General features: G+C 36.6%; 1 protein-coding gene and 1 non-coding gene across 2 annotated transcripts in view; both read right to left on the minus strand.

Annotated features, from left to right (window-relative positions):
* Window positions 1-12,750, minus strand: part of LOC124164449 — a 623,547-nt gene that overhangs the window by 68,745 nt on the left and 542,052 nt on the right. The window contains exon 7 of the mRNA XM_046541774.1: window positions 1,022-1,139. Coding sequence (XP_046397730.1) covers window positions 1,022-1,139 — 118 coding nt within the window. The remainder of the gene's footprint in view (window positions 1-1,021; window positions 1,140-12,750) is intronic.
* On the minus strand, window positions 8,492-8,564 carry Trnak-uuu. Its single transcript has one exon. It is a non-coding gene; the product is annotated as a tRNA-Lys (tRNA).

Below are 12,750 nucleotides of genomic sequence, written 5' to 3' on the forward strand. Positions count from 1 at the left end.
CGTATAATAATCCAAAAATTAGAGGGAGAGGGGAGGGAATGGATCACAATGAAGAATTGGGGAGGGGAGGGAAGAAGCACATAAACATAGATAGGAAATCTTCCTCCCGCTTTTTCCTCTATACTTCCTTCTTATCCTTCCTCTCCCTCCTCCTCCTACTTTATATAACTGCAATTGAAATTTCTCTGCACCTGATGATGACTGCGAGCTAGTTGAAACGTGATGGAGAGGTTTGAAATTGAAATAAGAGCACTGTACGATATCTTTGCGTATGATTTTCACTATGATGTTTCACGACATTGTTAAGCGTATTAGGGTGGGAGCCACTGGGGACTCGGAGGCTGAGCGCTAGGCTTAGATAGCTTGAACAATTGAGAATGGATGTCTTTAAGAACGACACGGAGAACATAATATTAGAGCCGCACTGTATTTCTAGGTCCGATAGAAGCGATAAATTAAGAGAGATGTTTTGCCGATCGGATAGGTAAGAACGGATAGGTAAGGTAATTCGTTTCTCCCCCGAACCATAAAGGACTTCAATAAATGCTAGTATTAATTTACTTAGAGCAGGGGTCTCCAAAATACGGCCCGCGCACTGGTATCGGATACTTCAGTGAACGTTGATATCGAATACTTCAGTAATCGGTAAATTTGCTATCCGGCCCACGGGGCGATTCGGAACTTGGAATGTGGCTCTCGTGGCATAGTAAATTGGAGACCCCTGCCTTAGATCACTTCCTTTTTATCCGTAAACGGCTGGTGTCCTAACACCCCCTGCCATACGCCTTTTAGGCGGCTTGCGGGGTATCATGTAGATGTGGATATATCTCCCGAAAAAGCTGACATCATTCGAAATATAATGTGGTAATTTTTCTTCCAAGGAACCCCGTAAAAGGTTCACCTCTTGCCGATCCAAGGATGTCGTCTTAAATTGGAGATGCGGCCGCCTGACATTAGGAAAGAGAGTCGATGGATGAGGAATATGTTTGGAGGAGCCTCATCGCTCTTTCGGCGTCCTTACCGTTCCGGGAGCGGTGTGAACTCCGCCCTCGACCCCTCCCCCCGGCGTCGGAGGCCGCGAGTTGCCACTGGGACTAGCTGGAGTCGACGATGGTGTGCGCCGCCAAGAAAACAAACCCCTGAAAAAATAATAGACAAAACATGGTATTAGGACATATCCACATAGAAGCATATGGAAAAATCTAATTCGATTAAAATCCAAAATCGACTTTTAATATTCGAAGATCTAGGAAATGGAGATTTTGCCATGATCTTCGACGTTTGAACCAAACTCGATTTTACAACGTCGAGCTAAGCCATTTTGTTTGATATCAGCAGCGCGTAGTAATCAGATACGCTAGTGCCGCGCGCTGACTATTTGACTATATCTAAAACATAAACAAAGGAGGAAGTACTAAGGTAAAACTCTCAAATATGAGATATAGGGAAATGTTGACAAGAATTTTCTTAATGCTCTGAAAATTTAATTACTACAACAGAATTTTTAAATGCATTATGTGACAAAAGGAAAAAAGGCCAGTTGAGGGCATGGGATGCGTCCTCTATAGCCCCAGATAAAAAAAACGATCGATAAACATCGCAACGCGATATCTGGTGCACTTCGCAATCCCGCTACGCTGGTGTTGGGAAGCATTCCCCAAAACAAAAGCTTCCTCACATCTAACCGTTCCTCTGTGATTGTCTTTTATTGTAAGGCTAAAAAAAAAGCTATTTTTTTCACCTAAACCTTGAGTAGCCGTGACGGCGTGTCCTGGAGCGATAAAAAAACAAAAGAACAGGATGGATGGATGGAGAAAAGAATAAAGCGACGCGCAAGGAAAGAAGAAGAAAAAAAAGTCGTGGAAGAAAGGACGAATAAAAAGACGAGAATGCGAAGGGAAAAACAGCAGACGTTCATTGGAAGAGGGATGCGGGAAGGTCTCCTTTGTGGAAACAGTCGAAGGATGAGAGGCGTTCCCAACAATGAAACGCTCTTAACCCCTTCTTTGAGGTAAGTCGGAAAATTTTGGAGTCCCGCAGACACAAAAAGGATCACTTCGCGACACCATTGGAGTGGATCTGAGCCACTCTTTTCTTTACCGTCTTCCATATTGAGTGCACGCATTTTCTATTAGGTTCATTCAGGTGGCTTCTATTATCGACAAATCCCTATCTGTCTTGCATCACCAAAAAGAAAGAAAATGCTAAAAGTTATAGTATTCCGAAACGTTATAATATTGGCTAAAAACTTTCCCCTTTCTGATTTGATATCATATAAGTAAAATTAATTTTACTCAAAAGTATATATATTTATATTATGGGACATAACGTGCATGAATGACACAACACGTCACAATAAATAAAGCTATTGCGTGAACGCATTTTCGATTAGTTCGTTCAGGCGGCTTCTATATCGACAAATACCTATCTTTGTTGCATAAAAATGAAAAAAAAGAGAATGCTAAAAGTTATAATCCTCTGAAACATTTTACTGCAGGCTGATTAAAAGCATCCCACTTGATGATTATATATCGTATGCGTAAAATTATAGGGATATCGGGCGATATCGTGCATGAATAACACAACACGCTACAATAAATAAAGCTATTTATCGTAATTATGCGTGTAGACAGCTAACGAAAAACACTCCTCACTTACTCATAATGAAAGAATGATAAAAACATTATCGTTTTAATGGATAACTATCACATAATGTTCCGAAATCAGTACTAAAAAGTACACTAAAAATTCAATCTTTTCATATAAGGGTTCCAGTTGAAGCCGTTACTAATTCGAAAGCAGCACAGGTCCATTCGGCAAAGTTTTGAGGCAAACCTCTTTCATCTGTGATTCTTCAAAGATATACCTACGCCATCACTACCTCTTTTCTTCCCATAAATAGTTATATTACTATATGCACCATCTATTCATAGAAAAAGAAATCGAATCGAAGCAGTAGTTTGAGTGCTTTTAATATAAAAAAAAAACTGTTCATGATGGCAAAAGGACTTTTTGGACAAGTAACAGTTTAAGAATCCATGATTTCAATTCTTTGGAAGGAGCAGTGATCGGGAGTCACGTGTAATAACGATAAGCTACACAAAAATACTCATTCATTCAGTAAAAATAATTTGAGAAAGCAGAAAAAAAGTAATACTTCTCTGGATTTTACAAGAATAGGTCCCAAGGGTACCTAGAGTGCCACTAGAGATTTCATGTATATTATAAATATGGAAGCTACCTAACCTTAGGGTAAATATACACAATTGCGAATTTTGGCATTCGCAATTCGTATGGTTCCAAGATTAAAATGGCAACATTCGAGATCACCTGATATATATTCGAAGGGTTCGCTTGGGCACCTATGGCGTTAACGTTTCTTTACATTTTGTTCATTTAAGTAGAAAATTCTACCTCCAGTAAATTTAACACCCATGACGAAAGTCGAGGATTGAAAGAATCAATTTACGTAATTCAAATTTTCTCAACTTTTCGCAATTTATCACGATAATTCTGAGGGAAAATTTTGGGAAATTCAATGCAGGGCTCAAGGTTTTGTTTTATGCGCAGCCACTTGGATCGCTCTTGCTTAAATTTGCTCTGAGATCCCTGGGGCACCATAAAAAGTCACTGAAGCACGTAAGATAGCGCTTTTCACCGAAATTTATCAGGTGACGAATCAAAAGAGCAAAAGAAGAATGAAACGACGTCGATCAAGAGGGGCCATAGTTTCGCCATCCATACGAAACTTGTTAACAAAAGGCGGCGACGAGATACGGCTTAACGTCCCATCCGACGGGCTGAGTGCTGTACTTGAAGTGCCACTCAATAATTACTCAAGCACGGATCGCGAAATCACTGATAATTACTCTCCTACCGCCGGGATTTGAACCCAATCCCACGGAGTGGGAGGCCACCGCACCAACCCGAACCCAGGAGAACTGGGAAGGGGTTACGAGGGCAGGGAATTTTCCCACAATATCTCCAACCGAGTCCATCAGTCATGTCGTGACGTTCCGTAAAAACTGAAGTCACGCGGCAGGCATTGTTCGGATACAATTCCTTCACATCTCGCCTCTGGCCGACACGAAGATTCCGAGAAGGGTCGTCTGCCGACCGATAAAGGATTTTGGCCGCGACACTGTTTCCTACCGTGATCCTAGCGATGCGCAACAATGGGCAACATCATGAAATTTGTTCATCATGCTATTTAGTTTAATTGAAAAGAAAATTTTCTCAGGAGTCCAAATATATAAGCCAAAACTCTCCTAGTACTCCACAAACGTCAATAAATGCTAATTAAAAATGCTCAAATATCGCTTGAAGTCACGTGACCTGAAACGCCGTCTGACGTCATCGCACGGTACACCATTCACTTCGCTAAGAGAGAAGAGTGGTAGAGCCTTCAATGCAAGATATCGAAGTAAAAATCTTCGTCGAGCTTTGTAGTAGTTCCATAAAGGACAAATTGACTTAAGAGGGATTTAAGAAAGCAAAATACCTCAGTTTACTTTTGGTCGACTTCCTTATGGCAGCTGATTTTCTGAAAAACAGTGATCGCTTCGTCCCTAGCGCAATGCGGGAGTAAAATAAGGCAGGTTAATTAAAATAATTATGCGATTAAAGAAAATTATTTAACGAACGTTTTTAAATACTTATTTATTGTCCATTAAGATTTACTATATCCATTACTAGCTGAAAATCTATCTTATGTATTTACTTAGTTACCTAACACGCGGAACTTAGATAGTCTTCCCTAATCGGCCGGAGTTGAGATCCTAATGATCGTGAAAAGATAAAAAAGTTTTTGATAGGCACAGAAATAAGTTTCAAATATTATTTACTCTGTACTCAAGTTCCTGTTTTTGAACAGAAACTCACTGCAGAAACGAGACGAAATTTTAGATTTTGCGTTGACATGCAGCGAACTTTATGGGTATGACAGCAGCAAATACTTAATTTACCTTACCAAAAGCCACATATTTCTTAAAAGCATTATTCTTCCGCGAAATCTTCGGCAAGTACATTTGAGGCAGGGAGCTTCTTATTCAAGTACTTTTAAAAAATTGTGCATGTTCCCCATTGCAAATCTGGAAGGACACGCCAAAACAAAATAACGATTAGCGGGGTCCAGGAGTGAGGCTAGAGTTTCCCCACCAATAACTCAATTAATTACACAGTACTAATTGTAAGTATTAAACATACACAAGAACCTTCGAGGTAGATGCGCATCGCCAAAATCGAGAGGACCATATTGACAACTCAACTTCAGTAGTATTAACGTCGTGAATGAAGAGTAAAAGAAAATGAATGACTAATACATAGGTTGTCTAAATATTCTGAAATTTCTCCTTCCCTGTGAGCACTTAGTTTAATGCAATTAAAATTTACAATCGAAATAAACAGCATGAAAACAGACGTACATTAGCTGTCATAATGATGAGGATCAAATAGCAGTAAGTCAAATAGTCAGGATGATGAGGAACGGTATATAATGAGGAAGACCTAAGAAGAATAGGAGAGAAGACTTCGTGAAAATCTGAATCAGAAGACGAGACAACCTTGTTGGCCTAATCTTGAGACATGATGGCCTGATGGAGACAATCGTCGAGGGACAATGGGATAGCAAGAACGGAAAAGGAAGGGCTAGAATAAAATAGATACAACAGTTAAATAAATAATGACGTGAAAGAGAAGAAATACGTAGGCGTGAAAAGAATCATTGGCAGAAAAAATGAGTGGAAAGCTATGCAAAACCAATCATAGGATTGTGGACCAGTGATCATGATCGTAGAAGTCAGCCTATTAGACGCATCACGTGACCTCTGACCTTAACAATTAAACTTTCGTTCCACGTGCTGAAGCAGCAAGTCGATATAGTATGCTTATTATGAAACCAACAATACCCTTTCGAACAAATTTCACGAGGGTACATCATTTATCTGATGAAAAAACCTCGTCGGCCGTAGCAAGCGATAAGTACGCACATCTTTTATCTTATCTCCCAGCTATTTTGTGTTCCACATCTCAAAAGTAGTTTAGTATTCACTCGGTAAACAATAGATTTCACTGAATTCGCATCATCTTTGCTCTTTAGAATTCATGCATTAGCGATGCATTTAAGATATCCAGCCAGAAATATCAAGCTTAAAGACTTCTCAAAAGTTGCGCAGTGATTGAAATTATCTGTTTTATGAATCATAAGTATTTAATAGACGGATTTTATGGCGAAAGCCTAAAAATTGATAAATATTTTTAAATTCGATGCGATAAATTGCCTTGCATGGAAAGGAATCGATTAAGCCTTAGAGAGTCGCTGTCGTGATATTCCCTGGAACGTCAGGAGCCTACCGATAACTGCAGAAAATATAGTTTCAGAGAATGTTACAAAGTTATCAACCAAAGGTATTTTATTTACTATTTCTAAAAATTATTGGTTTTCCAAAGTTAACTTGCCTCAAAAATTCTCTAACTCTCGATAGGCTAATACGATAATTGTTATGTACGTATGGCAGCGTATATCACCATTAGAATGGAATTATGCTTGAAGAAAAACGATGAGAGGAGCCTCATGAGGAAAATATAATTATAATGTAATAGATTCAGACAGTCCACCTCTACATTGACGATTTCTCCTTCAAAATAGTCCACATTAGATACAATTCCTTTGTTCCATCGCTTCTTTCAATCCTAGAAACACTTATCAAACTCGATCTTAGCGACAGCATTTAGCTCTTTCAGCGATTTATTTCGTCGATATAAACGTCATTTATGCTAGTCAAACGACCACCTTTTAATACTTTAAGTCCCATAAGGATTGCAGCCATTAAATTACATAACAAAACACGTTTCAGGGCTATCATTGATGCGTAGATTCCAAAAACATTTATCTAAAAGCTATATCTCTGATAGTTTCTGAGATACAGTCCGGGACAAATATGTCCCTATGGTCGGTAATATATATTGGGCCAATTAATATTGTCTATAGGTATTTTCTTAAATCTTATTTGAAATCTTACCACTCCATGCATACGGTAACGTATAGCATGTCCAATAATTAATAAAAAATAATAATTAAACAAATAGAACAGAAAAATAATAAAATTTTTCCGAGCATCCATCAACGTCGACTACGACAAAATTTCAGCATCGTTTCAAATACTATTACTATTAAATCGAAACTTGAAGCATTTACCTGGTGGAAGGGCTCCATATATAATAATTAAAAACACTTTGTTACTTCCACAAAATTCACAATTTCTATTTTATTACCGGTTTCGGCTAATACACATGTATTTGAAAATGGTGTAATAGCCGAAACCGGTAATAAAATAGAAATTGTGAATTTTGTGGAAGTAGCAAAGTGTTTTTAATTATTAATACTATTACTATACTTTATCAATTAAAAAAATTATTAGTAAACATCCATGTCATAAAAGGAAAAATTAGTTATTCTTGTGTAACACAAGTCCTACGAAGGGTGATAACAATGTGTAATGTTGTGAATCACAAATAAACCTGGTATAATTCATATAAATTTGGGACATTGGACCCCTTGGACCTTAAATGGTTAAGATTCTATTAATTTTTGGAAATAGGAAAAAGTCACGCGGAGCCATGTCTGGCGAATATGGAAGCTAGGGCATCGTTACAGTATATATTGTTTGGCCAAAAATTCACGAGCAAGCAATAAAATGTGAGCATAAAGTCGACGAGATTTTAAAAAATACGCCTGACGTTATAGTAGTGGTTGTCACAGGCAGAGTAAACGATGAATACAGTTGAATATTTTATCATATAACAGGGGTATGTATACTAACATAATGATAAAATATTTGATTAATCGGACTCCCAAAATTTGCGAGAAATTTAAAAATTTTGTTTTTCGCTGCTTTCTGAACACCCCTCGTGTATGCAGAGGAGTCATAGCAAATGTTTGTTTTAAAATGCTCAGTGACAGCGGAGTCAACTGAATGACAAATAATTTTCACTCTCTTCGTTAAAGACTGTATATCTTTTATGATTCAATTCTCAATTTCCGTTGTAAGACAAGAATAACAAGAGACTTTAGATTTACTTTGAAAATAACTTCCCTCCGCCAATATATCTAAAAGGATTAAATTGAACTTGTGAAATGTGAAGGTGAGATATGATCTTTCATAGTATCTTTGATCTTTACGTAATTAAAAATAATACATAAACATTATTATATTTAATTAATTTCATAATATTTCATATAATATATACATAATGACCTCTATTGGCTAATTATTAATTTTCTTGCAGCGTAGTCCCAGAAGCGTTTATATGTATAGTATTTGCTATAACCCGTTTCTCCGTTCGGAATTGGAATATTTTTATCACTTTAAAGTCGAAATAAAAGAAACGTCCACGGCCAAATAACAAGATATACTATATAGATACTGACTTAATAAAGACATTTCACAAAAGGACCAGAAGACGACTTGATAATTAAAGGGATAAAAAATACCGCCCGAACAGGGACTCGAACCCTGGACCCTCAGATTAAAAGTCTGATGCTCTACCGACTGAGCTATCCGGGCTCGTATCGCAAGTGGCGTGCATGTGCCTACTCATTCCGTTACGCCAGAGAGAAGGAAATGATCTAAGACCGAAGTCCAAGTCAAGGTCCCACCCGTCCCAGCTGTCGGCTGCTAGCAGATACTGGGACAGGCGCTAAGATAGCGATGGCGAGGATAAGATAAGGGCGTATTCTCCGCGTGTAGTAAGAATACAGTTTTTCAAGAGAATTTTTCAAGAACATGGTGAAATTCCTCATTTTTTCATATCTACGTAAATTAAAAATATCATTCCGATATAATACAAAGGATCGAAGAGCTTTTTTAAGACCAAGATAGTCTTTTAAATGATCCACAAAGTGACCTCCACGAGCATTAGTTATTAATTAACGTATGAGACTTCATCTATGATTTTAATGCTCCATCTAAACTTGCTAATCAATTCAACTTTGAGCTCATTGCTACTATGAAGTTTTCCGATTCGAGAGATGTTTCTTTTGCAAGCCTGGATCTATAAAAGGGTTGAAACTAAATCTCCAATTGACTTAAATGGTTTTAAGAGTTAACGTATCGCATTTTCAAACATATTTTTGGAAAAATAAAATACAATGAGCAACGCCAAGATCAATATTAGAAAATGACTCATTTTTATATAATGTGGAATGTTTTATATGCTTCCAGAACTCTATGATCATATGTAAATATGTATCTCATGAGTTGACGTGTTGGGTAATTCAGGGGTGTTTTTTGCTCTTTGCAATTGTACAGTTTATTTTTCATTTCTTTGCTCGCTGTATAAACCACCCGAATTACTGTAATACCGTTGTAGGATGTGTAACATGTTTTTTATCGTGCATTCACACTAGTGATGGGTCGATCATGAACAATTCGATCAAAAAGATTGAATCACTAGGTGAATCAAATGACTCATGATTCATTTCGTTAAACAAGTCGATCATCAATCATCAATCACTCCGACTTCCGGTTTCATCAATCATCTCGGTTTCCGGTTTGATTCAAAATTTGGAACGACCGATGCTTAATCTCTTTTCGTCAGGGCAGAAATAGTTGTGATAAAATTAAATAATATGTTATGAAGAACTGAATACTTGTGTAATCTTTTTCTTAAATGTTTTCCAGCAGTTATCAGTATTAATAACACCAATACACGTAAAAGGAAAATATTAAGATGACTCCTGTAGGAGAACGTTAAGAAGTAGAAGTTAAAGCTGTTTATATTTTATTGTGCCGTTCATAAAATTATCCTTCAGATCAGATTCATGCATAGTGTGTGGTGTATTTTGTGTTATATTTTGATCAACTATAGTTAGAAATTATTTTATTAGTGTTAAGAAACTGTGGCAGTTTCGCCTTCCCAAATATTTTCATGACACTGCTTCCTTCATTTTTGCAATCTAATTTACTCATCTAGGAATTCACAATTAAAATAGTATATGAAATGATAATATGGATAGCAATCAGCGTTACCAATGCTCTTCGCAGATGAGGCAGTATTTATTCGATTATTCAAAGTGATTTATTACATCCATTGATTGAGTCTTTTCGATCTTGATTCCTTTTGAGTCTTTTCGATCATAATTCCATTTGAGTCTTTTCAATCATGACTCCTTTGAGTCTTTTCGATCATAGTGATTGAATCTTGATTTGAGTCTTTTCGATCATAGTGATTGAATCTTGATTTGAGTCTTTTCGATCATAGTGATTGAATCAATTGATTGAATCACTTATGTGACTCGAGTGAAAATGATTGAATCACTAAAATGATCGACTTTGCCCATCACTAATTCACACTGTTAGCGAAGAAATGTGCAATAGTGGCATCAATGTTATATTGGATAGTCTCTATTGTATCGGCGGTCGGTACGGAATGTAGGTATTTGTTTGGATTTGTTTTCTTTTCCTTTGTTTTCATATACAGCTCGATATTCAAATATTAAGAATTATGTACAGTTATTTTCTCATGGGCCAGGGACTAAAGAAAATAAATAAATTATAATTAGGTACTTGACGCACAATAGATATAAAATTGAAATTTTTACGTGAATAAGCTAAGCTTGAGGCTGTCATTGTGTGATATAAATAAAATTTAAGGAGTGAGTCATTTATTGTAACAAACAGACCGAGGTCAACTTTATATTAAAGCTGCTTTCTCTACATGGGGCCAAAAATATTTAATTTACTACCCGATGAAATTAAAGAAATTAAATTCTTAAATAAAATGTCAAGATTTTACAAAGACTGGCTTTTCTCCCAAGAAATGATTGTATATTTATTATGATGTTATTTATTTAAAACACTGATGTAACAGTTACTACATTATTTTTTTCGGCAAACAATTTTTGTTATTTGATGGTGGCTCAATTACGGTCTTTTGGCCTTGGAGACCACCTTATTTATCTATCTCCTTATTTATTAGCTGTAAAATCAAAGTGTAGGAGTAAATAAATCCTTATTATTATTATTAAATCATCATTATTAATATTATTATTGGTTAAAACTTTTCTCCACTTCTATATATAAACCATTCAAGTTATCCACTGGGCCATCACGTTTCCGACGTTACTCGATGCAATCTTGTCCAAACAAACAGCCTCAAATTCTCCACGCACTATCAACAAGCACGGCCGTGCGTGGACATAAGCCATTTAATCTTTTTGGAAGCCAGTCTCCCGTTCGTTCACTGACCCCACGATCGATAATCGAATTACTACTACGAATAAAATTCCTGAAAGATCGCAATAGATTGAAAGATTTTTCACGAGCCGCTAGAAAAAAATCTAGCAGCGCTTGCCCGCCGTTGAAAAAGAATATCTTCTCGACGGTAATAGGAAATCGCTGTTCACTTCACGGAAATGATTTCGACGCAACTGATACTTTACAAATAAGCTTTTAGGTTTTTTTACCAGCAATATAAAATGAGTATAAAGAATTAAAAAAAAAAAATTATCCCCAGTAAAGTATTACCTTTGACTTGCAAAATCGCTGATTCATTCATAAACCCATTCTGTTTACGAATTAATCTTCATTGGCAGTGATCTATTGATTCGATGGGTTTTGGCGGGGTCCGGAACATTACAAATCTAGAGGGAAGTATGGTTTCGTTCTTCTTCTTTTCAAAACGACTTATCCAATCGGAATTGAAATATCAAGAATCGCAACGCTAACGTGCATTATGCCCACTAGATATTCGATATTACGTATTTTAAGCATTCCTTCTTGGAAGTAAAATTGTGACTTTGGAAAAATGGCATGACTTCCTATGACAATGTTAATTTTAAATGGCATATAACAATGACGATCAAATGGATTACTAATGTTGTGGCAATTATTAGGAAGAACATTGATCGTGAAGACCATATTCGTCGCCATTAGTCAATTATATGAAAAATCGGATCGGGGGAGGTTATTTAGAAAAAAAATGGTCACCATTAACAATCGTTATAAATTATCAACCCCGAATTTTTTGCAGCAGTCTTTTTTTAATTTTTAGCGCTGAATACACCGGCTTCAGAATAAATTAGTGATATGATTCAAAGCAAACTCCAAACTCGTTGGCAGAAATTTAAATTTTTAGACATAAGATATGGATAAACTTCACCAGCATTATAAAATTATCCATTCCTCTCCAAGCACTTTGATTAAGAGTCAAAGAGAGTCTCCGATAGAACTTACATCTATTTACGTATTTTCAAAAGTTTTATTCCTCTCAAGAAGAAATATCTGGGATTCCAATGATTCAATTACCACGACAAATTATTAAAAAGGTATGATGCTCTTTGAATTATTTTTTTTAAGGCTTGGCGCCTTAGATGACTCTAACTTGGGGAAAAATGCAACCATGCGAGCAAGGACGGATCGAAATGGCATATTAATAGCCAGACTTTATAAGTATCCGGGTCAAGTACCAACCCTCTGAGTGAAAAAAAAGAATGACACTTTTTTTTTAAATTTCCGAGGATGAAAAAAAAATCCCTACTGATAGCGACAAGACCAGAAAAGTTCACAAAAGTTGGAGACCGCTGAAAAATAAAAATGCACAACTCTCCTGTCTCCAACTCTGAGAGTGACTGGTAACTTTTAGCCGGAAAATAAGTATGAGAATAAACCTCTTTTGAAGTTTTCCTAAAAAAAAGTTAACGGTACCTTTACAAAGTCAGTGCCACGTAGCATGGGATCCTGTAGATTTTAT

This window comes from Ischnura elegans, chromosome 8 (assembly GCF_921293095.1).
Source record: "Ischnura elegans chromosome 8, ioIscEleg1.1, whole genome shotgun sequence".
NCBI classification, from domain to species: domain Eukaryota; kingdom Metazoa; phylum Arthropoda; class Insecta; order Odonata; family Coenagrionidae; genus Ischnura; species Ischnura elegans.